The sequence below is a fragment of the Ambystoma mexicanum genome, chromosome 1p, assembly GCF_040938575.1.
Source record: "Ambystoma mexicanum isolate Mex_15411 chromosome 1p, UKY_AmexF1_1, whole genome shotgun sequence".
Taxonomy (NCBI): domain Eukaryota; kingdom Metazoa; phylum Chordata; class Amphibia; order Caudata; family Ambystomatidae; genus Ambystoma; species Ambystoma mexicanum.
The window spans coordinates 734,945,578-734,972,280 of NC_090921.1; the positions used below are offsets into that span (position 1 = coordinate 734,945,578).

At 43.2% G+C, this 26,703-nt stretch overlaps 1 protein-coding gene across 2 annotated transcripts in view; it reads left to right on the forward strand.

Annotated features, from left to right (window-relative positions):
- PIP5K1A (phosphatidylinositol-4-phosphate 5-kinase type 1 alpha) overlaps nt 1-19,920 on the forward strand; it is a 750,147-nt gene extending 730,227 nt beyond the window's left edge. For both annotated transcript variants that reach the window (XM_069650241.1, XM_069650243.1), the window contains exon 16: nt 16,702-19,920. In XM_069650241.1, coding sequence (XP_069506342.1) covers nt 16,702-16,704 — 3 coding nt within the window. In that variant the 3' untranslated portion in view covers nt 16,705-19,920. The remainder of the gene's footprint in view (nt 1-16,701) is intronic.
- The last annotated feature ends 6,783 nt before the right edge of the window (nt 19,921-26,703 follow it).

Sequence of the window (26,703 nt, forward strand, 5' to 3'; positions counted from 1 at the left end):
TCCTGATGATGTCCTAATCACTGAGCTACGAAAACCTATCTCTACTGCTCATTGGTCCTAATTGCTAAACTACATATAGTATCTATATGTCTTACCCTACTGATTGGGGTAACTCTTTAAAGTCCCACCCATAAAACATCCGATACAAATGTACAACCTCATTCTGCTTGAATATTATTGGTAAGCTCTAAATTACTTCTGCAGTGAAAAGGACATGTGTATCGGTTAACATGTGGTCACACTCTCCGTATGTAGATGGGAGGAGAGGACATGCATATCGCCTTTGTTCTTAATTAAATAAAACCGCCCATGTTATCTCTGCCATGATGTCTCTGAGTTTCAAAGAGTTTGTCCTTGCTCAACTGCCAAGTTCTGGCACTTCCCGTCTTGCACCAATAAACGTGCCATTCTGTTCTTGACACATTATGAATAACTATTATTATGAGTCCTGCTGCTTTCACCATGTTACAATTTCGTCGCAGCAATTTTGTCTTTTTAGCCGCATATGCGTCCTAGTCTGTTCCGTTCGTCCCTTGGACTTCAAATAGTCTGCTGTGTTGTCTTAACTGATTTACCTTAATGGTTGAGCACTTGGTGCCCAGATACTGGTATCTTGTTCCGTTATGTAATCTTGGTTTCCTCGGCTTTTGACATTCCTTTGAGGCTGCAATGCCCAGCCACTTCAGAATCTTCCTGAATTAAAATGTATTTGTTTCAAATAGCGTTCGTTGCTTGGGGCCCTCTCTTGAAGCTATAGAGCTAAATTCTCTGCTGTGCTCCTGCAGTTTAAAATGGCAACGGTTTGTCCCATTTTTATCCTCAGCAGGACACATTTGCTTTGCTATCTACTGATTTCCTGGTGCATGCCTGTCACATTATTTCCCTACCTATGGGTAGCAGCAGCCTTATCTACCTACAATGTTCTGCACTACTTGTGTAGTAAGTCACTATCTTGTGTACACGCCTTCCTGTCACCTAATTTATTCTATTTTAAAGCACACTAGTTGTGCAAGCTAATGCCTTACCTTTTCCCTACTTGTCTAGCGCAAAATAACTATTCTTTGTGCCAGCTGCATTTCCAGGAAAATGTAAAGTTCAGTTTCAAATGTGTCCTTACTTATCTATTGTGTTTCTTCTGAGGAAGGCAGAGGGACAGAGCCTGAACATGCTCTCTAGTCAATAACTGGCCTACTACAGTAGATCTTGCACAAACCTTTCAGAATGGCAGAACATTACTAAGGTAAGTAAAATAACCTTACTTATACTTTTCAGAAAGGCTGCACATTTCTAAGTTAAGTAATTACAATTGTAACTGTTCACTCAGTTACCAACCAACTACTTTTGCAAGTAAGTAACTTTTAAACATGTTTTCTCTTTTCTAGGAAAAAGGCCCAATCCTTAGAAGTCTTTCACGTATTCTTGGAGCATGAGTGTTCTCATTGGCAGAAGGGGGGGCACTAGAGTCTAGTGCCCAACAGGCAGGTCAGGATAGGTTCTTAAGTAGCAAAAGTCAGAGTTACTAAAGAAGACTGTTAGAACAAGTAAGTACTTACTTTAGAGTTAGTTGAGGGTCCAGGGGCATCACAAAAGGCACCCTAGGAGGATTCCGACAGTGGGCCTGTGCAAACTGTACGAGAGACCTCCCAATCACAGTAAACACCCCAGAACTACACAGGAATCACAAGAGACTTAAGTGAATACCCAAACCAGAACAGTACCTCAACACAGAAGATGATTTTGCAGCAGGAGGACTTAAGATCTGCAGCCAAAACCTGCTCGTTGAATGCCTTAATCCAGAAGGCAGGACACTGGAAGGACTTTTGCAGCAAGAATCACTGGGAAGGCTCTAGGCAAGGTTTTCCTTGTGGCTGGATGGGGTTCTGTGGATTTGGTGCCTTTTTCAGGATCACAGAAGAAGACAGAATATCGGTGGTCGAATTCTCGTCGTTTGCAAGGTCCACCACTCGGGTGAGGGGACTTTTTGGACTGGAATCGTGCCTCTGGAGATCCAGCAGGATGCCCACAAGGTTTCAGCGAGATTTGGAATTCGAAAGACTGCACTGCACAATGGCTCGAGGTCCCTGGGTATTGTTATTGCCGACGCACAAGGTCGCAGCATGGCGTGGGATGGCTCAAAATGCAGGTCTTCTTGAGTCTAGTGGGTCCTACCAGGCTCTGGGTCGGGTTCGTCTGTTTCGGAGTCCCCAGATCGATTGGATGGAAGGGCTACAGCAGGCTCTGGTTACACGGCAGGCTGTCTGGTCACTGGGAATCGTTTCAGCCCAAATTCCTCATTTTCCTCTTCGGTTTTGGTTCCAGTGGTCGACTATCTGTTCAGCTTCCAGGATCAGACTTTTCTGCAGGAACCCAGCCAATCAAACAGCCTGCCACATTCAAACTTCGGATAGCCAGCCTCCCAGTTTGAATTGGAACCGCACGCTCAAGCTGGAAGACAAAGGGCTGCAGAGTTTTGGACACCTCCCTCACTTCCTGCCTTCAGACACTGCAGACAGCCCACGGTAAAGGTGCACTGAATTAATAAAAAGGTTCACTGCCACCAGCCATTATAGGTAAGTGTGTCCTTCTAACATACATGTTAGATTTAAAATGAGAAGGGGGATACTCTGTATCTCCCCCAGCACTCCACATAAAGTGTGGGTCGGGGGTGTTGGTCTCGGCTAATAAAATGTAAAAGGGATGCAAAGATCCTTTCTACGCTTGTGAACGGTAGTTCTCAAAAGGTTAGCCAGAGAAAGTTAAAATGGGAGCCCCTAGGGCAACCCAGCAACAATAGGCACTTATTGCCAACAAGTTGTCAAGGAGAATAACTTTTAAAAGACACTACAGAGAGTCTTAAAAATTACATCCATAAAGAGTTGAGGATTATGTGAGTGGAAAAGGGTGCCCACTCGGAGGTATAAGGAAAAATAATCTACCAGTAAAAGCAAAAAGTTGTGGGGTTGGCCCAGGTCAGGAAGATTTATCATTGCTATGAAAATCTTACCTGACACTTTGTTTCTGCCTTTGATACTAACACAGCTGGGCTAGCCCATGGATTTGTGGAATGTTCAATCGTTCCAAGGTCAAGCATCTTATTGACCTTCTTTTATGTGATTCATCACATTATCCGACATTCTGCATCGCCTGCTTTTAACAGGTAAACCATCAGTGTCAATGTCATACTGGCCCCAAGAGGTCAATATAATATTACTTATAAAGCGCACGGTCGCCCAGAGGCATCTTGGCGCTAAGAGAGGGAGACTGTGGTTAAACAACGTTTAGCAATATCTAGAATAGATCAGTTTTAATGGCCTTCCTAGAGGCTAGATAGTAGTTTTCTTAATAGCAAGCGGGAGGTCGATCCATAGGATAGCAGCAGCAGTGGAGAAAGCCCATCCCCCAACCCAAACCCGTTTAAAGATCGGGACCACCAGGCGATTGGACGAAACGGACCGCAGGCTACGACTGGGAAGATAACTGGTGAACTTGGCTTGGAGGTATTCACCACCTTGGTTGTGGAGGGCACGATGAACTATACATAGGGTTTGAAATCGACCCGCTGGGCCACCGTGAGCCAATGAAGGGCTCGGAGCACAGGAGAAATATGCACACCATAAGCTGTGCCAGTGGCAGCACGAGAAGCTAAGTTCTGCAAACGTTGCAACCGCTGAATCAAACCCTTGGGTTGAGCCAGGTACAGAGAGCTGCAGTAGTCAAGCCGTGATAGCACCATGGCAGCCACCACTGGAGGACACAGTGGGGCCGGAATCATGGGTAACGCCTTCCTTAGGATCTTAAGCTGAAAGTGACCGGCTTGACATACTGCAGTAACTTGCTTGGAATGAAGTGAACCAGGCCAGTACTTGTCCCGATATGCCCAGCTGGGCAAGGTGAGACAGCAAAATGGAGTGGTCGACCGTGTCAAATACCGCTGAAAGATCTAACAAAATCGGGGCACCCACTCCACCTGTGTCGTCCAGCCTGGCCATATCATCCTGGACGGCGACCAGTACTTCTAGACCCTGCCCAGGTCGAATACCAGACTGAGCAGGGTCTAAAAGATGGGCAGATTCAAGAAAAGTGGAGAGCAGTGGGGACATCAGTGATTCAAGAAGTTTAGATAGAAAGGGGAGAAGAGAGATGGGACAGAAATTGGAGAGAACAGTAGGGTCCAGGGAGAGCTTATTAAGAAGGGGGATGACCCTAGCTGCTTTCAATTCCTGCGGAACCAGCCCAGACTGACATGAGTCATTAATGGCCTCTAATCTTAAGAAGGTCTGGAGAGATCTCTTTCATGACTGAAAGTGGAATGGCATCAGACGGAGAGCATGATTTAATTTTTTGAATAACCGCCAGAACTGTATCTTCATTAAACCTTAAAGTAGACCAAGTTTTCGTGGTAGGATAAGAGGGTGTCATAGGACAAGTAGAGTTGTTAACAGCGGGTCGAACTGCTGTGATGGACATCGCAATGTTTTGTTTAATAGTATCAATCTTGCCAATTAAGTATTGTGACAGGGCATCACGTAGCTCTTGGGTAGGAATAACCTTAGGGGTCAATTTCTCAGAAGAGGAAAGAGCCTTAACAGCTGAGAAAAGGGCCCTGGGCTGACATAGTGCAGACTCAATTTTAGTGGTATGGTGTAATATTTTTGCTGCTTTGATGGCAGCTGAATAACCTACGTAGCAGGCTTTGTAGTGTGTTTTTTGAGTTGGGTCATATGCTAGCTGCCATTTTTTCGTTCGGCCTGTATCAGTTTGAGCCGGGCGTCCTTCAAATGCTCAGTAAACCATGGCTCTGAAGGCAGCCTCTGGGGTTGAACCAGACAAAGAGGAGCTGCCAGATTGGCGGCCTCTGAGAAGGCTTGAGAAAGGAGGGACAATGAGGTCACTGTAGCAGTGCTGTACTTGGCACGGATTGAGGTGACCATGCTTTGTGTATCAGCGGTGCACCATGAGCGTTGCTAGGTTTTACACATTGAAATCAAGGGTGGTTTGCCCACAGCGTCACAGTTGCAGGAAACCAAGAAATGATCAGACCATAGTATGGGTTCAACTGACTGAATAGTCAGTAGGGATTCTTTAACGAAGATCAAATCTAACATGTTGCCTAATTTATGAGTAGGACTTTTCACATGCTGGTAGAGGTCAAGGTCTGACAGACTATCAGCAAATAAATTGACAGCTGGGGGGGTCTGGGAAGGTTACATTTAATATTCAATTCACCCAGAACCACCAGGTGAGTATATTGTAGTTGCAAATTGGCTAATAAGTCAGGGAAGCGGTCAAGAAAAATACTTTGGGAGCCAGGAGGGAGATATGACTAAGAAGTGGCAGGTAGTAGTAGATGAGATAACGCATCTAAAAAGAAGAGCCTCCGTAGGAATATCATAGGGACAGTTCAGATGAGTTATAGTGAATTTGGCCCTAAAAATAACTGCAATGCCGCCACCATGGTGGGATGCCTGGCGGACAGCATGCATAATACAGTAGTCGGGAGGAACGGCCTGTATAAGTGAAGGGGCAGAGCTAGCCTGTAACCAAGTCTCAGTCCGGCATAGTAAGGTTGGACGGCGAACTTCCAGCAGGGATCGTATTTGGTCATCATGAGCAGAGAGCAATTCTGAAGCAATAATGTGAAATCATTAGAATTAGGCGGTTCTCCCAATGGAGATTGAGATGGAGCTGTTTTAGGCTCCGAGAGGCTACTAATCCACCCTGGTGGGAATAAAGTCCTGGCCGGTCCAAGAGCAGTTAAATCTGTCCTAGAGTAACAGATTCCTCGAGCTTCCACAGACGGGCACAGTCGGGCTTGCCTTAAGCGCACCTTTGGCATGCTGGCGGTGTGCCTGCTGCGCCCGTCTGCTGCGCTGGTCGTGCGTATGGCACATATATGCCGGTGTGTGGCAGGAGGGAAAGATAATCCCGCCCCCTGCCGAAGTAAAAAAGAGGACAAGCCTGCTGTAAGTGAGAACAAGGGGGAAAAATGAGTCAAAGCTTTGTTGTACTCCTCCTGCTGCATTGTCAGATTAGAGTTTTGCACCTTCTACTGACCCATCTGAAGGACGTCCTCTTAGAAGATCTGGGAGAGGCTCACTCTACTCTTATTCTTGATCAGAGGCTAAGAGCAAAGCTCCTATCTCTGGTCTGGAAACATAAGCCTTCAGGCAGTTAGCATGAAAGACCCTCGGGGCCTCCTTGGGGTTGCTCAAGTCTACCAAATAATTGACCTCTGAGTTTTCCCACAACTTTGAAGGGTCCTGCCCATTTGTCTTGTAAGACCCTCTGTCTTACTGGGACCATGATGAGAACTTGTTGTTCTGGAATAAACTCCACCATGTTTGCCTTCTGGTTGTGCCAGAGCTTGACCAGCTTTCAAATTCTTAGTAGCCTGTCATCATAGGTGACATCCTCAGCCTGAGACCAAGCACATAGTCCGTAATCTGTACTGGCTTGAGGGATGGAGCATTCTCCAGACCCTCCTCAATCAGGGCCAAAGGGTCTCTGACTGGATGACCATAAAGTAACTCAAAGGGCCTAAAGCCCACTCCAGCTTGAGGAACTTCTATGTAGGCAAATAGATGGCATGGCAGAAGAAGGTACCTCTTTCTTCGAAGTGGTTCTTCCAAAGCTCCAATCATGCTCTTCATTGTTCTAATACACCTCTCTCCCAACCCATTTGTCTGAGGGTGGTAGGCAGTTGAGAGCTTGTAGGTGACCCCAAAGGTTTTCCACATGGCCTGCATGTATTGGGACATAAAATGTGACCCCTCCCCCCCTCCCTGTTGGATACAACCTTCTTAAGAAATACCAAGTAGGGCCTTAGCCACTGCCTAAGCAGTAACAGTTCTCATTGGAATTGGTTCAGGGTACCTGGTGGCATGGTCCACCACAACCAATATAAACTGGCTGCCTGACGATGTTGGAGGGTCTAGGGGACCAACAATGTCAAGCCCCACCCTCTCAAAAGAAACTGCCACAACTGGGAGAGGCACTAAGGGTGCCACATTCTTGGCTCCACTCTTACCAGATAACTGGCAGGTATGACAACTCCTACAGTGGTGTTCTATGCCTGTACACATCTTGGGCCAATCGAAGTATAGCAAAATCCTCTCCCTGGTCCTCTTAGAGTTTAAGTGACCAGCCAGGGGGACATCATGTGCTAACTGTAGGAATTTGGGTTTTACTTCCTCTGGAAACACCATTCTTCTCAGGTCTGCTGGAATAGACTCCATACGCTCACTGTATAGAAGTCCATCTTTCCAGTATAGCCTGTGCTTCCCACGGTCTTGCCTTTCACTCTGGGAAGTGGCCTGCTTATGCAGTCCTTCTGGAGAGGGATCCTCTTTGTCCCCTACTGAAGTCTGTCCTTGAGGGCCCGCCTTCTGCCAGCAAAGTCTGCAGCTCAGGATGTGGTCTCTTGGATCCATATCTTCTAGACTGACTCATCAGTAGAAGGCTCTTCAGATATTATTCTTGCACCAACTCAGCCTCAGCTGGTGGTGGGGTCACAGGGGTGACCTTGGTTTTTTTTCAGGAACCTTTTTCCCTGCAGAGGTTTTGGTCTTGGGGCCCTTCTTTCATTTGAAGACTCTGGGTTTCCCCTTGGTCTCAGTTAGAAGATCCTTTAAGGTTGCCTATCTGGCTTTCCTTGTCAACTCCCTTCTCTTCTTGGGGGTGGGAGGAGGGTGGGAGTTTTGATGTGCTGGAGACTACTCCCAAGGTCTTCAAATAATTGCCCAACAGTACCCTTCGTGGTACTTCGGGCGGAATACTTACAGGAATATTGTCCTCTCATTGCACTTAATAGCTGGTGATACTGGGCACATTTGGACGGGGCTTCCTGCTCACTTGGTAAGCCTTTTAGGAGCCTTATCAAATTCCTCAGGTTGATAGAAACTTTCATCTACCACAATTATACTGGCCTCAGTGGCTAATGGCAGGGGTGTTCTGGCCATTTAAAAGTACCGTCTTTATAATACTCCATAGTATTATCAGGAATGGAATTATAGACCCCAGTGTTCTGTTTTTCCTATAGTCGCAGAGATACTAAAGACACTCTAGCCTGAACACCAATGGGTTCTTCAGCTTGAGGGTGAAAGCTAACCCCTGTCATTGGAATATCCACATCATGTGTGAATACTAGTTTACCCTTACATGTGGTATCTCCTTTCACATGGCCACCAGACCCACAAACCCACATTTCCCAAATGTCTTTTGGAATGGTGGTTTCTGATAACCTCCCTCTGGTTTGGGCTCAGAGGTTTCACTAGCCCTACAAGGTTGTTTCGGGGTATATTTACCCTTGTTATGTTTGTGGACCTCTTTTGGTGTTCATTATTTTTTTTTAATGATCCTGCTCATCCCTTTTTGTGCTTTTTCCCCTCTTCTTTCTTGTGAGTAGCCCTATTGGTCACCCACAAGTCAGCAGTCACTGCTAGCTTCTTGGGGTCCAGTTCTTTAGAGTCAGCAAGGTGCTGTCACAGCTCTGAGGAAGAGGCATAAAAAATACTTTACAGCATGAAGAGACACTGCATGCCTTCATAAGAGCTCACCTTGTAGCCCTTAATACACTCATCTGTTTTTCAGGCTTTCACACACCCAAGTGGGCCCACACGTTACCATCCCTCTTCTTGTCCCTAAACCTTTTTAGGTATTGGGAAGGAGTCTTCCTAAACCTGGCTATGAGAGCAGTTTTTACCAACTGGTAATCTTGTCTATCAACATCATTCAACTCCATCACAAAATCACAGCCATTCTGGGGGAGCCTTGAGATTACCCATGGAAAAACTCACATTCACAAATACCTTGTACTTTGCATGTGACCTCAAATGTACTCAGCCATTCAAGAATATAGATTTTCATATCATACAAACTCATCAAATCTTTGGGGAGATGAGGTGTTGGGACAGTTTTTATGAAGTCCAACTAAGGGTTTAGTAAAACCATTTAACTTGGGCAATACAAGACTCCGCTCTTAGTATAAGGCTGTACCACCCGAGTTTGTTGGTAGCGTAGACAGAGCAGCCAGGCTCATTTTAGGAGGGTGCGAGGGCTGTAGAATCAGTACAAATTAAATTGTAATACAAATGGTCCAAAGAAACACTGAAACACTATGTACTGTAAAAATAAATATATAGAAAAAGAATCTTAAAGGGGGACTAAGGGTCCCCAGCAACACTGTGCCCACAAGGAGTTGTGTGCTGCAGTAGTAACACACAGATGCCTTTAAGAGCTATGAAGCAGGCAGACTCCATAGTACAGGTAGAATACAAATAATAGCGTCCCAAAAGACAGAGCACACAAGAATTAATGGGTGGAAAAAGGCTCCACTCATTCAGAATTAAAAGAAAAAGGTCCAGAAGTCCAGCAAAAAAGTGCTATGGGTCTCACTAGGAGAGGGGATGAAGCACAATAATGATAAATCTCCACAATAAAAGCACTTCTCATATATTAAGAAAATGATACGTGTACATTTCTCTTATGCTAAAAGAATTGAGTATTTGCATGTTTATTTTAGAACGTAAACAATTGTAGTTCAACATGTTGCTTTCTATTTATTTACACTCATTTTTTCTGTAAATCTATATACATATTATAGTCAGCCTGTCTAAGATCTATCTTACACACAAACAAGAACATTCTAAGCAGTGTGCTATTTATAATTCAGACATCTTTTACCAACGTACTACAAGGGAAAGCTTCACAAGTAGTGATACAATGCATTTGTAGTGGTTTACGGTTTTAAACAATGTACTCCTTGTTATGAACTATTCTGAAATGCTAATATCACATTTGTAGAAACAGAAGGGTGATCTAAATATGGGCAAAGGAAATGGTGTCTGCTCTGTTTTGTTGCGCAACCCAAACATAAGCTAAGGCAGATGCAATTATACCAGATCTATGTCAGAACTAAGAAACAATGATCCAAATCAAGCTGAACATTAATGTCATCATCCTAAGTGCTTTGTGAAAAGGTTTATGATGAAGTATGAAACAGAACTGCCGACACGTGTTTTGACCCCCCAACAACGGCGCATCTGCCTTAGCTTGTGGTTGGGTTGCGCAACGAAACAGAGGTGACACCATTTCCTTTGTTCTCCCAAAGGAGAAGGTAACTACTAGTCCCTCAAGCGTGCAACAGACCGGGGTCTTTTTTGATTACTTTATTATTGACTGCAAATTGTGTTTTCTTTCATAACCCCATTTGTAGTCCCAGCGTCTCCTACATACGGCATACCTCAATCCAGTTCCTAAATATGGGCAAATACTTGGAGATCTTGTGTCTGCCATTAGTTAAGTAATCATTGATGTCATATTGTTAGGTAAGAATTGATGCAGTCACACTGTGTGAGACTACACAACACTTAGCTGCTTGGTATTAGGTAACCCACCTTTTCTTATAGGTCTGTACTACACAAGTTGGTAGTATGACTGAGCAGCCAGGCCTATCGCAAGAGGGGTAAATGTGAGCTGTAGAGCTGTAAAAATGAAATCCGTAAATACAAGTAGCCAAGTAACACTTACACTCAGGGTTTCTGTTATAAATAGTTATTTATTTAACATCCATTTTTAAATAATTCTTCTTTAAAAAGGCAATTCGTATAACAATGTAAATATACTTTAAAATTACTTTTCACAATCAACACAAGTTAGTGGATAATCTTTGGATTTGCTTCTTACACAATTCCTACACCCTGAGGTGACTTCAATCACAAGGACAGTAATGGCATTTATTTATACACTATTTAAACTTTGCAGATTCTGGGGTTGCCGAAAGGAAAGGTTAGGGAAGGAAAAAGGTTGAACAGTTACTCAATATATGTTAGGACAACTAAATCTTCCAATGAAATTTAGGTAAGCCTTTCCCAGCAGTAACCGTATACGCTAAGCTACCATCTAGGAGGGACAAACCGTATCAAAGTCAATTGGAACACAGTCTATGGATCTGTTGCACTTCTTAGATCAAAAGTCTTGGGCAAAGTTAGAGAGTTTGTAGAAAATCATTTATCGGGTCAACTCTAAAAGGCAAGCCAATGCAATTCCCAACTGAGAAGAACACAGCTAAAAGACAATGATTTAAGTGTCACATATACTGGAGAGCAGGCAGGGGCAAGATGGGTCAGAGCCTGGCAGACTAAACACGCCTTGCAGGCATCCAGCACTCCTTTTCCACCCTCTCACAATCGGGTACACATTACTGTTGGCCCCGGTCACCTTGGAGGAATCTGATTGGTTCAGCCACATTTCCTGTACACCCAAGATGGCCCCTGGCAGCCTTCCTATGAATCCAGTAGCACGCTCTAGCCTCTGGATGTGGTTGGCTGTATAAGCCACGCCCAAAGGCAGACCTGTGCTTCATGTTGCATCTGTGGCTTCAAGCAACACGCTCACTGCGATCCTCGAACTTCACCTACCTTGGCATCCTCCCCGGATTCCTCTGCGCGCACGGCCCTGAACTCAGCATCTGGGGGGAAAAAAGGAAACACAAGAAAGTCTGTATCTGTAAGCGCTCGCGCTTAAACCCAGCTCCTTCCTGCAAGCGCGCACGCAATCTGCAACATCACTTACTCGATCTTCCTGGAAACTTCAGAGCACCATTCTGAGTTCTCGCGCACGTCTTCTCTCAGTGAACACTTCTGAAAACACCCTGTGGAGAAAGAACAGGATTAGAATTAGTATCCGCAATTTCCTTCTCACGCGCAGAACTCGCCGCGCTTAAGAGTTCGCAGCGAACACATGGAATAACCAGAATTTACCTGCAAATGCACCAGATTCAGTGAAGCAACTGGAATCCGAACTTACCTGCACCAGTGAAGCAACTGGAATCCGAACTTATCTGCTATATCATCGCTGGGTGGAGAAGCACAGTGAGTGGCAGAACAGAGACTTACCCTGGGTCTAACAAAGTACCGATCCGAGCGTCCCAGAGACACAGCGCCCCTGCCTAGTTCAGGATGAAGAGTTTGCCCAATTAATCCCAAAGCTGACCCATACTCCTACACTTCACCATCAGAGTACACACAAGGGGAGGAGGGAGAAAGAGGGTTCTGGGTCCAAATCCGGGTAGACTAAGCATCTCACCCCTCTCTTTGACAGGTACCTGTAGTACAACTCTGCTAATCTCGGGAAAGTATGGAAAGGGGTCTGGAAGGCTTCATCGCTCCTGCAGAGACCCAGGTGAGTGTGACAGTAAGTACCCCAAGCCTAAACAGTACCTCTGGTGTTAGGCAGGATTTGGTGCAGTACCCTTTGGGTGCACTACAGCCACCTTGCCCTCCTGGCAATAGGAACCCAACCTTTGGTATAAGTCTGTACTACACAGGTTGGTATTGTGGCTGAACAGCCAGGCTTATCTCAAGAGGGGTCAATGTAAGAAGCAGGGGAGTTAGAGATTCACAGTGACAAGTATCCAAATAAACACTTATACTCAAGGTTTCTTGATTAAACAATTATTAATTGAAGTCAGTTTGAGTAAGCTTTCTTCAGAAGGGGCAATATAGTAACACACAAATATACTTCAAAATACACACTCTTAGTTTCTCTAAATCAGCAAGTACCCATTTGGGTTGGCAGACACACACTTCCTACACCTTCAGGTGACATAAATAGTTGGGACACTGTGGACATTAATATATTACTGGTACATTTAGAGCAATACTGAGATGGGTGTTAAAGAAGAGGTTTCAGAATAAGACAAGAGATCACACATATTCAGAAGCAGGTAAGTACTTTTGAGCCCCCCAATGCAAAGTAAGTTAACCCTTTCCTGGAGGGTGGGTAAGGCACAAGCAGAGGAGAGTCATTCAGAGAGCCAGGCCAGCCAATGTCAATTGGGCAAAAGTCTAGGTGAGCTGAAGCACTTCCTGCAGGTAAGAGTCTTGCACAATGAGTTAGAAGTCTTTGTAGAAAAAATAGAATCAATGTAGGGCCACAAGCTCGGAGGCTTGTGAGGGATAGACGATGCAAGCAACTCTACAGGAGCAACCAAAACACGTCTCAACTGAGAACAAGTAAGGCTACACAACAAGAGGTAAGTCCCCTTGGTTTACAGTACCTTTGGTTAGAAGAAATGGTTCCAGCTGGCTCCTGTTCCTGTGCAGTTCTGGAGATCCTGTTGTTCCTGGGCCTCAGTGGTGGGGACAAGAGGGAGGACTTCTGGGGACACCTACACTGCAATGGGACGGTCAGCAGCAGCTAAGGACAAACTTCAATTCAGCGGCTTCCAAGACACTAGCCCATTGACTTTGGCCTAGGCCTATTGAACTGAATCGAGTACTCTAGTGAAGTGAAACTATTTGAACTGCCTAAGAAAGTATGTGGGGTCTATTTTATTATCTTGTGCCTATTTCCTCCCATTAAAAGTAATTGAAGTGCTGTTTTGCTCCTATTTCAGGGGAGCCTTATTTACTCAAACGTATTGGTTTGGAACTGAAGTATATTTGTGTATGATATAAGTTGCCTCCTTCTAGTGAATGTTTTCTAAATGATTGTGTAATAAATTAGTAAGTGTTTTACCAAGAAACTTTGAGTGCAAGTCTCTACCTGAACTACTGTGATTGTAAGACCTCTGTAACTTCTTTTACTGCTCACATTCCCTCTTGAGATCAGCCTGGCTGCTCAGCTCGCTACCAAAATCTGTGTAGTACAGACTTATACCAAAGGTTGGTTTTGCTTATACCTGTAGTCCTAATTGTATGTGGTGGTCCCAGAGGGTACTGCATGCAATTCTGCCTAACAATTGTTCCCCTTCTGTCAGATTTTTTGGAAAATTCTAAATTCTTTGACTCTTTAATCTGGGTTTCGACTAGGACGTGGTACGGAGTGTGTCCTGGTGTCCATGGTCGATGATCTGACCATGCTAGTTGACCAGGGTGGGGGGGGGGGCCTTGCTACCTTTAGATCTGTTTGCGACCTTCGACATTGTCGGCCACTCCATCCTGTTGTCCCGGTTATCGTCGGCTGGCCTTGCTGAGCACATCCTGGCCTGGTTCACCTAATTTCTAACAGTCAGAACCTATCCCTTTCCTTTTTTTCGCTTGTCTTTGTGCACATTCTTGTGGTGTCCCTCAAGGCTCTGCCCTTTTCTGTATGCTCTTTAATATCTATGTTCAGCCGCTGGTTCGCCTTATCCGCTCCCATGGCTTCTTATGTTACTCCTATGCTGATGACACCCAGATTCTGGTTCGATTAGATATGGACCAGGCTGGGGTGACCTCTGGGCTGTGAGAGTGTCAGCGGTGGGGGAGTGGATGAATGCGAACTGGCTTAAACTGAACGACGACAAGACAGAAGTCCTGGTGGTGGGTTCCCCTTCTGGTTCTGCTACGTGGACTTCTTCATTCTGGCCATCCACTCCAGGTGAGTGCAGTGTGCAAAGCAGGACACTTTCTCCTCACAGTACTCAGGAAAGTACTCCCCTTTCTCTCCCAGTCATTTGCAGCCGTTGGTAGGATCTTTGATCACCAGCCGCATTGGCTATTGCAGGCCTTCACTGGGTAAGACACAGAAGCTGCGTCAGTTCAGGAGTCTTCTTCGATCTTCAGCAGGCTGAACGTCTTCAAGAGTTTCTTGGTTTCATCGTTGATCTGCAGGAATGACTAGAGAAATCCTCTTATCCAAAATCCTAGCTGGAAGCAAGTCCAAGCGCACTGTTCGTTTTTTTTTTTGGTAAAGTCCTGTCTGGGACAAGACTTTAGAAAACACGCCCTTGGTGAAAAGGGTTACACCCTTTAGCTTTAGCCTGAACTACCCAAAGGTTTGATCGCAATGGCTGAGCACCCAGGCTTAGTCTTGGAGTGAAGAGGGCAGTAGTGAGGCACAAAGAACACAGAGCATAAAGATAAGACTCATGAATACCTCCCCCACCAAGGCAGATAGAAGAAGGCCCAAGAAAGAACAAGTCATCAAGAACAGGGCTTAAAAAAGTATGCCAGGCAAATGATGACCCTTTTGCCCCTTATTGCAGCTGCAGAGTTACCCTTTGACCAAAAGTCCACTAAAATTAATGATAAAAGGTACCCTGCCACCAGCCTGTCAGGTGAAGTTGGAACAATAACTAAAGGTTACTGGAAAAGGGAGACGATGTTCCCCCTCAGCACTCCATTTAAGGTGGGGTGTACTGATCTCACAAAATAAAACACGGGTGCGACAAGGTGTCCTCCCTGCCCTGGTAACATGTATTAACACAGGTAAAAAATAAAAAGGAACCTCAAGGAGCTTCCAGCAACACTGCACAGAAAGTGCTGTGTGCTGCAATAATAAAAGGTAAGTACCAAGGAATACCAAGGTAAGACCAAGGAATACATTGGATTGTGGCAATACCGAATCGCAAGATGTTTTCTGTAGACACTGCCATGCAGAGGTGGAGACTTGTCGGCATGTGCTTACGTCTTGTACGGCCATGAAAGCGAAAGGTTAACAGGGGCTTTGTGAGTTGTATAGAGAATGTAGGTGGTGATCAATTCTGGTCCACATTGCTGGGGGCTCAATCTGTTGTGGTTAACGCCGCAATTCTTGCAATTTGGAATCTTACGACAAAGGTAATTGAGCCATGACAATGAATATATTGCTAACGGATTTCTTTTATTGATGCATTTTAATGTACTGGTCTCAATGATATTAGATACTGTGTTTCTTTATGGATGAAACTGTGTAACTGTTTTGTAGAATTTTTCTTTTGTTTACATTTTAAGCTTTAAGGCGTGTATGATTCAAGCTTTTTTCTTTTTTTAACTATTGATATGCAGAAATGTGCTATAAGATTTTGTAATTTAAACTAAATGCGCAGTAAAAAAAAAGGTAAGTGCCAGAAAAGTTGGAGGAAAGCATAACTCCATTAAAAAAAGTATCAAAAGGGGTAAAATGGGTTCCCGTGGTTAGAATACTAGAATGAAAGTGTAGAAAAAATAATTCCCTCTCAGGAGAATCAGTCCAAAAATCCAATGGCCCAGCAAAAAACGGCTGGGGGTGGGGGAGACGACTCACAATGTGGGGAGACTTTCACTTAAAAAGGAAAATCGACCTAACCACCCTCCTGGACTCTTTGTACTAGATCTGCCATGCAGTAGCATAATGAAACTGTGGATTTTTTGGGATGACATCTTCTGAAAGGCAAAGACTTAATTGGAGCTTTAATTCCACTTCTGGTCTAATATAAATGTCTTAACCAACTGTGCCTTCAGCCCATTGTTTCCTCGCATCGATCCCGTTTTCTTTTTTTTCTGTAATTCAATGCAAGCCAATAGCCAACCAAGTCAGCCGTTTTGTATCTTTTTATAGGCCCTTGCCACGGATTGCCATCATATGCCCAGATACTTGCACCATTTGCCTGCTATTACCATCTATTACCGTCTTTTACTTTTATTGCATTGCCTGGCAAGTGTCTATCCCATGCCTACACAAAAGCCTAAACTGTTGTCTTTACCAATGTTTGTTAGAATAGTTTGGCCTTACCATTCCTTAATTTTTGGATATCGGACATGGAAAGTTTAGTTTTATTTAATCAGCGCGATTTCTCAATTTTAACAAATGTTCGTGATGTGCACGATTAACAAAATTAATGAAGATGTACATTATGGAAAATTAGGATTGGAAGTGCTTCCTGGACATAGGTTTGCCCTATATAAAAAAAACAAAAAAAAAATGGCAAAGCACTCAAGTACTGTTGTTTTTTTTTTTTTTTTTTTTTTGTCTTCTCAGTGAATGGATGGGAACAGCTACGGTGTGAAGTCCTGCCTCTGTGGTCTACAGTGTCGCCTGATATTTCATCTCAGTTGATGGACTCCTATTATGTATTCGTAAAAATCTAGGAACCTGGAATGAAGAGGAGTGTTCAAAGCGAACTGTGAATGTTTTACGAAGAAGCAGCACGTCGGAGTGAAAGTTCTCCCTGCATCGGGGGCCCAAGGCAAGAGTATTTTTGCTGCCCCTTCTTTTGCTAAGCCGGTGTGAGCACAGGAGCAGGAGCCATAGCCGCACGTTTGTGGCAGGAATTCGCAGAAAAGATGTTATGTTTAAGAGAAATGCAGCATTGTATGCTCGAAAGAAAACCACCCAAAACAAAGCTTGAAAAAAAATTACACCTGAAGAATGCCAAACTCTGGGTGTTCAGACAGCTACAATAACCAAGGGAGACAGTTTTTTTTTTAATTAGTATTTTTGATGATATTCTCTAGGTAAAGAATATTTTTAAATGCTTTGTAGCTATCCATTGCCAAGAGCCTTTTTGGTTTTTGGCGTTGGTTCTTACTCACTTGTTTTAGGAGCACCGCAGATCTCAGAGTGCATCTTGGTCCAGATTGGCCTTGTTTATTCTAAAAACTGACATTTTTCTTCAACCTGTTGAGACTATGACTGATGTTTCTAGCACTTGATGTACCAGAGATTTGGAAAGTCTTCCAGGTATAGGAGATTTTAGACTTTTCCCAGTGGTCAGCGCTGGCACCAGGCAATGATTTATCAAGCGCTTTTAAGCACAATTTTATTTTTATTGCCTTTTTTTTTAGGACTAGCATGCAAAGTTTGCCTCACACTGGTTTAAATATCATCTGACTTCATTGAGATCTGAGACTGTCGCCAAATTCACCAATGTTATTCCCACTTCAACTACTTCAGAGACCTGGACCAAACCTCATGTGCTCTACTGGCAGCGGTTTCCCCTCTGCTGCAAGATGCTCTGCTAGCACCCACGTTTTGGAACATTACCTACGATTCCCATTGGCTGTACTTGAGTTTTTTGGGCTCAAGGTTCATGTCGCTTCTAGTGTACAGCATCATAAACACGTTCAATTGTGATGCGCGTGCTATTTCCAGTTGCTTTAAGTGCTGCGCACTATGGGTTTGCTAGGCACCTGGACCAAAATTGGCCTACAGAATCTTTTCCGTTAGTATTCTTGAAATAGCCTCATTTTGACAATAAGCTGGTGGACGATGGTGCTGCTTTATTCCCCTTTTATGAGGGTCTGAGGATTCAGACATCTTAAGATCATAACCATGAGAGCGTTGATAGACTGGACACGTTGTGCCGGAAAAGCGCTGAGTGTTTCATTTGCGCTTTTTCGCAAGTTGCATTTTTTAACAGTGATTCTAGAAATACAAAGCTTCTAGAATGCAAGATTAGCAAAATCATAGATTAATGGCCGATGCCTTTTTCTTTTGTCTATGAACATCGAGGAAATTGGCATTCCCTAAAAGTGTCTGAAATTCTGGCAACACCTTCTTTCTCTGTTCCTCTGTCACAGTTACTGGTTATAAAGATTGATCTGCTTGATTTCTCACGCTGCATATATGGATATATGGACAAGTACTGACAGCAACCAAAAGGTTTCTGAAATAGCAATGTACTGTAAACTGGTTCCTGTAAAGCAGTTTTTGTCTTCTGCACAGACATGTACTGCAATCGGTTCTTCATTGTAATGTGCTTGGATCCTCGTCTCCAGGGGAGTGGTGTACTGTAGTCTGCACATGCCCATCAGCACTCTCTGGCACAGATTATATAATGTTATTTGCAATCCATGCATCATTTCCAAAGGGGGTGTTTTACAGTCTTTTCACCTCGCCCTGCAATTTGCGACCCCCTTCATCTGTTGCACCGCCTCCAGTGGAGGTGTTAATTACAGTTTGCAGACTGCATTGGGTTTGCAGGGGAGTGCTTCAGTGTGTGGGCTGGTTTCGTTGCTCTTGCTTCAGCCTATATTTAGATTCCTGGATCTGAAGTGTGTTACTATATTCTGCGTCCATTGCATTAGTTCTCTTGGCAGGGTACAGATGTAGTTCATAGCATTCACGTTTTATTGTAGGTGAAGGCACATGAGTATACTGGTTTGGACCACTGTATCAATTCATCTTCCCCATGTAGAGGGTGTAGTATAGACTGTTTTAGTCCCAGGGCCTCCTGTGTGGTTGTGTACTGCATTTACATCCTCCATCATGTTGAGGCTTGACTGAGTATTGTAGGGTAGGCTACAGTTCCCCACACTCCAGTTCAGGTGTGTACTTAAGCTCACAGCTTGTGCATTGGGTCTTGAAGTACGTCCTTTCTGAAGCTCTTTAGTACATGTGCACTGGATCTCTGTGGTTATGGATCCCTAATACAGAGGTGTACTGTAGCACCGAAGCATTTGCAAAGATTGGGGGGTTTACCATATGGTTGTGTATTGCAGTCTAAGCACTCATTTAGGAATCTCTAATGCAGGTGTGCACTATAGTCTGTTGAGGACTGTGGGAGGTCTTCATGGAAGTCTGAAGTTGCATTTAGGGATTGGTATGTGTTTTGGCAAAAGATGAAACCTCCTCTTTGGTGCCTTGGTTTCCAGTAAAGGTTTTTTCTGCAGCCATACAAGCTCCTAGTTTCATTGCTAGTCTTACAGGTGCCATATATCCTGCATCTTTGTAGCTTTGCTCTACTACATCTGTAATGTGTTCCATGTATTGTCTGCAATGATGCTGCTGAATTTTAAAATGAATACTAACAAAAGTGAGCTCAATGTGAACTGGGTTTCAACATTTTATGTATTCGGTCTGTGGTGTCTCCCTAAACAGTTTAGTGGTATTTTTCTAAGCTGTGTTCAAAGGGCATGACACCAAAGACTTGGCTATGTGACCTGGAGGTTTTTGCCTTACCTGGCATTCCAGTGCTAGGAGATTGTTGTTTCCCCACAGGTCAATCTATCCTAAGAACTGTCTATATTAGATATGTCGTTTTGTGATGGCTCTGCAAACTAAATAGTATTTTCTTTCCAGAGAGACGCTTAAATAATCTCGCTCAATTATGTATTTTCATGGTTTAATATTTATGGAACGTGTATCTAAGTGTTTTTTTCTGGGCATAGATACTCAGTGAACAGGAGGGCTGCTACTGATACATATAAACATTTGTATTTAAAAAGAAAACAATGAAAAAACTCTTGTATTACACAAGATTTCATGTGCAATCTTTTATTTGTGTATGTTTTATTTTTAATGCGAGTTTCTATCAGTGGCTCATATGTTGTCTCTGGTATGCAGGGTTCAAGTTTAGGGACCACGCGGGTGGACGGCATCTACACACTTCTTTGTAAGAGTGGACGCCACCCCCCTCCTCCCCAGTGTGTTTAAGGAATTGTAATTTCAAAAAAGTTAACTCAACTGACCACCGCCAGCAACCGAACCCAGGTCGCATAATCCGTAAATGAGATTTAGCCACAAGACCACATAAAAAGTACAGCACTGACCTCTGAAATGTGTATTGACGTTTATTCCCAACAAAATGTCTTTTCTTAAAGATTATTCGTTCTAAAAGGTGCTTGGCTTTTATATTTAGCCGGCAATGTAATATTAAAATGGGTTCTCTTAGCAAATGCTTTATTTGGTTGGTGCACTTTATCAGTCTTAAAAGACAATTTGAAGGGAATTTGCATATTTCGTTTTAGGATTGGTTCAGTAACTGACGTCACGTCCATAAACATGTTAGTGTGTGTGTCACCCGAATCCCGTCGCAACATTTTTTTTTTTTAGGACTTGAGCCCTGCTGGTACACCTATTTTAACAGTAATTCTTGGTGATTTCGCAGGGGATTCAAGAAATTCCTTCTGTCACAAACGTACCTAATAGCCGCTTTCTAATTAGTCCAAACAGTTGTAATACTAGGTTTAAGCCTAAAGCATTGGGGATAATGTTCTCCACCAGCACCTGTACTAGGAGACTATTTTAAGATGCCTTCAGTCACAATTACCTTCCCAATGTTTCCCTTTATTTTTGCCTATGTTCTGGGTCTGAACCATAAGGTAGCGATTACCCAAGGCCTGGCCCAGTTGAATACACTGGTAAACCTGGACACTCTGTGGCTTCCTTAACTCCTCAGTAGCATGAACGAACCTAAGGCAGTTGCTCGGCAGTAGATGAGAATTTGGATTTTCAGAATCCACGTAGTGGTCAGATTCTGACAGGCCTGGTGAACAGGGAAAGTCATTGTATAGGCAAACTCTGTCAACGTAGTGGGACAGAGCAATAAGGCTTAGCCTTAGGAGAGTGGCGAAGAGTTCAACTAAGCACATACAAAACACTATTGACATAAATTCTGCCTGACTACTTTTATTATTTGTTTAGCACCTACTGCCATTGGTATGGCCCCAAAGCGCTGTGAGGATGAATGCCCTTTGGAAGGCTGTGTTGGTGGATTGAGAAGTGATGAAAGGAGTTGTAAAATATATGTGGGTGTGTATATATTTATAGCCATAACGAAGGTAGGGAGGAAGTGGCTAGGTCCCTAACAGCTATCTGTAATTATCAGATATGGGGACGGACGCTGTGATAAATTGTCAAAGAGTCAGAGGGTTCATGAGAGTCGGGGTATGTGACTGGCTGGACCAAATGTTGCGTGTGCACTTGGCTGTATTCTATGAGATGCGACTGGGTCGAGGGTGTGTATGTTTATGCTGGGTGTAGTTAAACAATGTGTATTGCAGATGTTTGTGGCTCTGCTGACTGAGCCCCCGGTGGGGCACAGCTGTATTCCCTGCGATGCAGTGCCTGAGGGTCTGGATGAAGAGTTTAGCAAGTGTAACAAAACACCACAGTGGCGAGATTAAAATGGGAAACACTGTGGGAAGAAAAAATGTGAGTGCAGCAAAAATACAATCATGGCGAGATCACAGTAGCAGACCTACATTTGGTGCGTTCTGGGGGGATGCATGTGTGGATGAATGCAATGTCCAGATTCACTGTGACTATACTGGGAACACTATGAGAAGCACAATACCAATGTGTTAATCACGGCAGTGGTAAGAATCAATGGTGACATTTTATCTGTAAGTAGCTACAGAGGGCAAGCGTGGCGTTAGGCAGGGCTGGGGTGCCAGGGCAAATAGGCAAAAAGGATGGAAGGTGCACTTCGCTGGTGGCCCAGTCGAGGTGCATCAGTGGTTTGAGCGGTAATGAGACAAACCCTAAAATGGCTTGGTGCTTTGTTCCTTAAATTCACCAGTTCCAAAGTTATACTTGACAGGTAGGTTTATTAAGAGATTTGGAAGATGACAGTGGTTATGGTCAAGAAGATTGGATGGGATGACCAACCTGCGGATAGTGGAAGGCGCTGGGGGGGATTCAATAGTCCCAGAATATAGCAGTAGCGCTTAGGTATTGGTTCCTGATCAAATCAGAGGAGTCATGGTAGTGTTTAAAATTTGTTTGCTTTATTATTGCTTTTGCAATTCCATAAGGCAATTTTTTTTTAATTTTTTTTTGTTTTATTTATAAACCTTTACAAAAATACATATACTTTTAATATATTGCAAATTCATTTTTTCAGGTTAAAAAGGAAATCAAACAATTTCACTACATTAGGTAAATATACTGTGATCAAAGCAAAAATAAAAACTTAATCATACACCAAAAACACTAAACACACATTAAAATTATTTACATAACGATCACAGTCTTACTTTTTAGACTAAATCCATCTAAGTACAGTGGTTTCTCATCATACTTTAGTTAGCGGAACCAAATTACATTTTAGCTGACCGGATTACGTTTTGACTAACCAACAGGCTTCAGTCCATCTTGACACAGTTTGCACACATTCCGCAGAAAGGTAGTTACTCGTATTTTTAATCTTATATTGTTGTCATGTAACATTCTGTACCATATAAAATCTCGTCTACGTTACGGATGGAGTTGACAAATTGTGCAAAGCACCTTATTCGATCAGCCTTAAGACCTGGGCAGACCAGTAGAATATGTTGAAGTGTTTCTACTTCACCCTCTTTCAAGCAAAATCTACACCATAGCCAAGTATTTGGATTACATTGCCTCATGTTTAGGATTTGATTTGTGGGTATAACGTTAAATCTAAACGCATGTAATCATTTCGTATACATTTACTCGGGTATTGATTCAAGTATCCTTCTATATTTGGGAACCATTTCCAAGTGGAGCATGCTGATTTATACAAATTCGATTCCAAGATGTTTTCCTTGGTCTTCTGCCAATCAAAACCCATAAGGCTGATTTTAATTCTTGCAGGATTATTACAGAGGGTTGTGACTGACATGCCTAGGGTTGAAAGGCAGTTAGTTGTTTCTAAATGAAGATTGTGTATAAACTGGTTGGACTTTTCTTGAAAAGCCCTTGAATATAGAGTTATAGAGTATCGTCTGCAGCAGTCTTACATTTTCTCCATAGACTCATTTGTCTCCACATTGCGTGTGCATAGAGTGATTGGAGACCCAGTTCATATCTTACCAGGTCCAGAGGTATGCACTTGGGTAAATGGAATAAGACTGATCTCCATATTCTGCTTTCAATACTGTCTAAATGTTCATGCAGTTCTTTGGAAAACAGTTCCATACCATACATCAGTCTTGGCATAATCTTTTTGATATAAAATTCCCTCAATGGAACCATGGTAAATTTACCATATCTAGTGTCAATTGCCCTCATCTGTCTAATGGCAATGTCAGCTTTCAGTTTAAGTTGGCTCTTTATCAGAACGTTCGAATCAGTACAAGAAAAGTAAAACCCCAAGTATTTGAATGCTTGTTGGGCTTTAATGATCTTGTTCCCACAGAACCATGCAAAGGACTTCTCTTTCAGGCTTCGTTTGCCAAACCTGACTATAATAGTCTTAGATGGATTGATTTTCAATTGTAAGTCGGAAGTGAAATTCTCAAAGGCTGCAAGCAGTCTTTGTAGTCCAATCTTAGTGTTGTCCATCAGTAAAAAAATCGTCGGCATACGCAAGCCATGATATTTCTATATTATTTATTTTAGGAGAGACAAGTCCTTCACCGTTAAGCGCCTTGTTAGCACCACTAACGTACAGGTTAAAAACAGTAGGGGCCAGCATGCACCCTTGACGCAAACCGTTTGGTATAGTTAGCTCTTTAGACAAAAGACCCCCTGTATTTAAACGTACTTAACTTTAGTATCCGTGTAGAGGGCAGAAATAATATTAAGCAAATAAAGAGGAATTTCCAGGTCTTGAAGTCTCTGCCACAAAAGATTCCTGTCGACTAAATCGAAAGCTGAGCTTAAGTCCATCGATGCCACAAATAAAGGTCTTTTGTCTCGTTTCATGGACTTTGATATAAGAGCTTTTAGTATAAGCCCCCCACAGTCAGTTCCAGTCTTTTTTCTAAAGCCAATTTGTTTAGCGTCTAGTATTGATTTTTTGTTGATCTAGTCTAACAGTTCACGTAGTACTAGAGAACCAAATATTTTCGATTCTGGATCGGCGATCGCTATAGGCCTATAGCTTTTGGGGCACAATCTGGACCCTTTTTTAAAGACCGGAATTACAATGGAGACTCTCCAGGACTGCGCAATCGTTTTACAGATCACAATGTTAGTATAGAGTGTGAACAGGACCTTGGCCCAAAAGGACGGGTTAATTTTCAGGAGTTTATTGGATAGATTGTTGGGACCAGTAGCACCCGAGTTTTTGGATTTATTTATTAATGTGATTATATCCCCCCCCCTAGAAAATTGCAGCAACCAGGGTGATCTGACCAAGGCTTTATACTTTTCGGGTTTCGTACTTTCAGAGTAAAAGTTGGAAAAATGTCCTATCCATGTTTCTTCAGAAAGAGGATTAAGCATAGCATCTTTCTGAGGTTTTTCTTGCTCATTAATTAGTGCCCAAAAGTTACTACAGTTGTGACCATAAAGAGATGTTAACATTGCTGCCCCATCTAGTTGTTGACGGCGACCTTTGTAAGCTATCACCCAGTTTTTGTATTTTTGCTGTATTCTTTTCTTCTCTAGCAAAGCAATAGAATACGCTAGGCCTAGTTTTTTTAGGTGTCCAAGCTCCTTTCTGTAGAGTTTTTTGCGTTCGTGGGTAGCAGTGTTCATAGCATGTCTGTAGTTTGTATTACCCTGTGTATAGTCATTGGCACCACCCACCAAATTGGTTATATGCATTTCAATGTAATTAGTAAAGTTGTTAGCCGAGTAGCTTTCTGCCCGGCTATAGTTTGTCATAGACTCATAATCTCCAATCGTGGTGGCAGTGAATTTTGCATTTAGTCTTTGACACCATTTGATTCTGTTACCGCTAATATTAACAGTTACATTATGGGTATAGTATGTCACTGGTGGTTTAGGCAAAAGATCAATTCTCATTTCAAAAATGAGAAAAACAGTGGTCACTGCTTCCCGAGTCTTTTACTTCAAACTTGTCTAAACCCTTAAAGAGTGCTAAGGACAGAAAACCGTAGTCTATTATTGTATGCAAGCCACTGGCTTTCCAGGTATAGTGCTCGTTATGTACTGGTTCCATACCCCAGGTTTCTGTAAAGTGGGACCAAGGGCCCCCCCGTAAAACAGGGTTACCCCCTGCCTTATTCCAGTCGTCCACAGATGCCACTGCCGAATCACTTAAAGACCTATCACAGTTACAGTTTGCGTTCAGATCCACAGCAATTATAATGTGACCCCCCCAAGTTACACTCTAACCACGATTCCATAATGCCTCCCAGATTGGCAAGCTCCTTTTCAAGCGACTGGTCAGACAAATCGTTAGGGTTCCAGTATACATTGATAATAAGCACCGAGAAGATGTTGTTGATTTCAACCCTTTTATAAGAAACTGTTAAGTGATGTGAACAAAACCATTCCCCAGTCTTCACCAAATTGTTAGTCTTCTTAACAGCAATCATTAAGCCTCCCTTAGGTTGACCCCTGTTCTTACCGTGGGCACAGTCCGAAAGTAACTTGAAAACCGTCCCAGCATAACTGAACTCTAGACCAAGTCTCTTGCAGGAGGATGAGATCAAACTCCCCTAGGTTACTCATCAGTTCATCATTATTAAGTAAGTCAAAACTACCCCGTGAGTTCCAGCTCACGCATTTCAACTTTGCGCCGAAGCTTAAAGGGGTCTGCCTAGTTGTTTCAATGAGTCAATTGATTCCCTCAGGGATAGGGCCAGCCATCGCCAGTCTTGTTGTTCAAATCTTTGTCCCCCCTACTACAACATTGCCTAAAGTTCTATCTGGATTAACCCCCACGGAGGGCACCCGCTTCGGTGTCGTACTAAGAGGGAACTGTGTAGGTATTCTGCATTCATAAATATCAAGGCCTCGTATCTGTAGTTCTTCCGCCTCCTTGAGTAACAGAGACCTTACCAGGGGTGATGGAATAACTAGGCAAACATAATCATTTCTGAATCTATGTATATAGTCCACCAGTTTAATGTCTTCCGAGGTGATTAGACTAAGTTCTGGTATGGTAGATAGCAATGATAATATGTAAGGTCTATTCAGTGCTGTATGGCCTTTGTCATCAAATAAGGCTTTTATAATTATCCCCGGCATTTCTGGAAACGCAGGTTAGCGCAAGTCATTTTCACTATTACCATCAAATGGGTGTTTATTTTCACATCCATATCTGTTAGAGTTGTTGCCCAGAGGTTCATTACCACCTTCGTCCACATTGGACCCCATGTCAGTGGGCACATGAGGTTCAAACAGTTGTTGCGGTTGAGTAACAACATCATAGGTATTCACAGATGTGGAGGCGAAGTCATCTTTAAGAACCTTGATAATCATCTGACGTATTTCATTGGAGTTCAGGATTTTTGTGGTAGCCTCTAGGCCAGCGTCCTCCCCACACTTAGCCTTCTGTGAAGATATAAGTTCACTTTCTTTAATGTTATCTCTGGGTTCATTACCGTGCTGTATAACAGTGTGTTTGGTTCTTGTACCACTCATAGAAACAGCATTCTG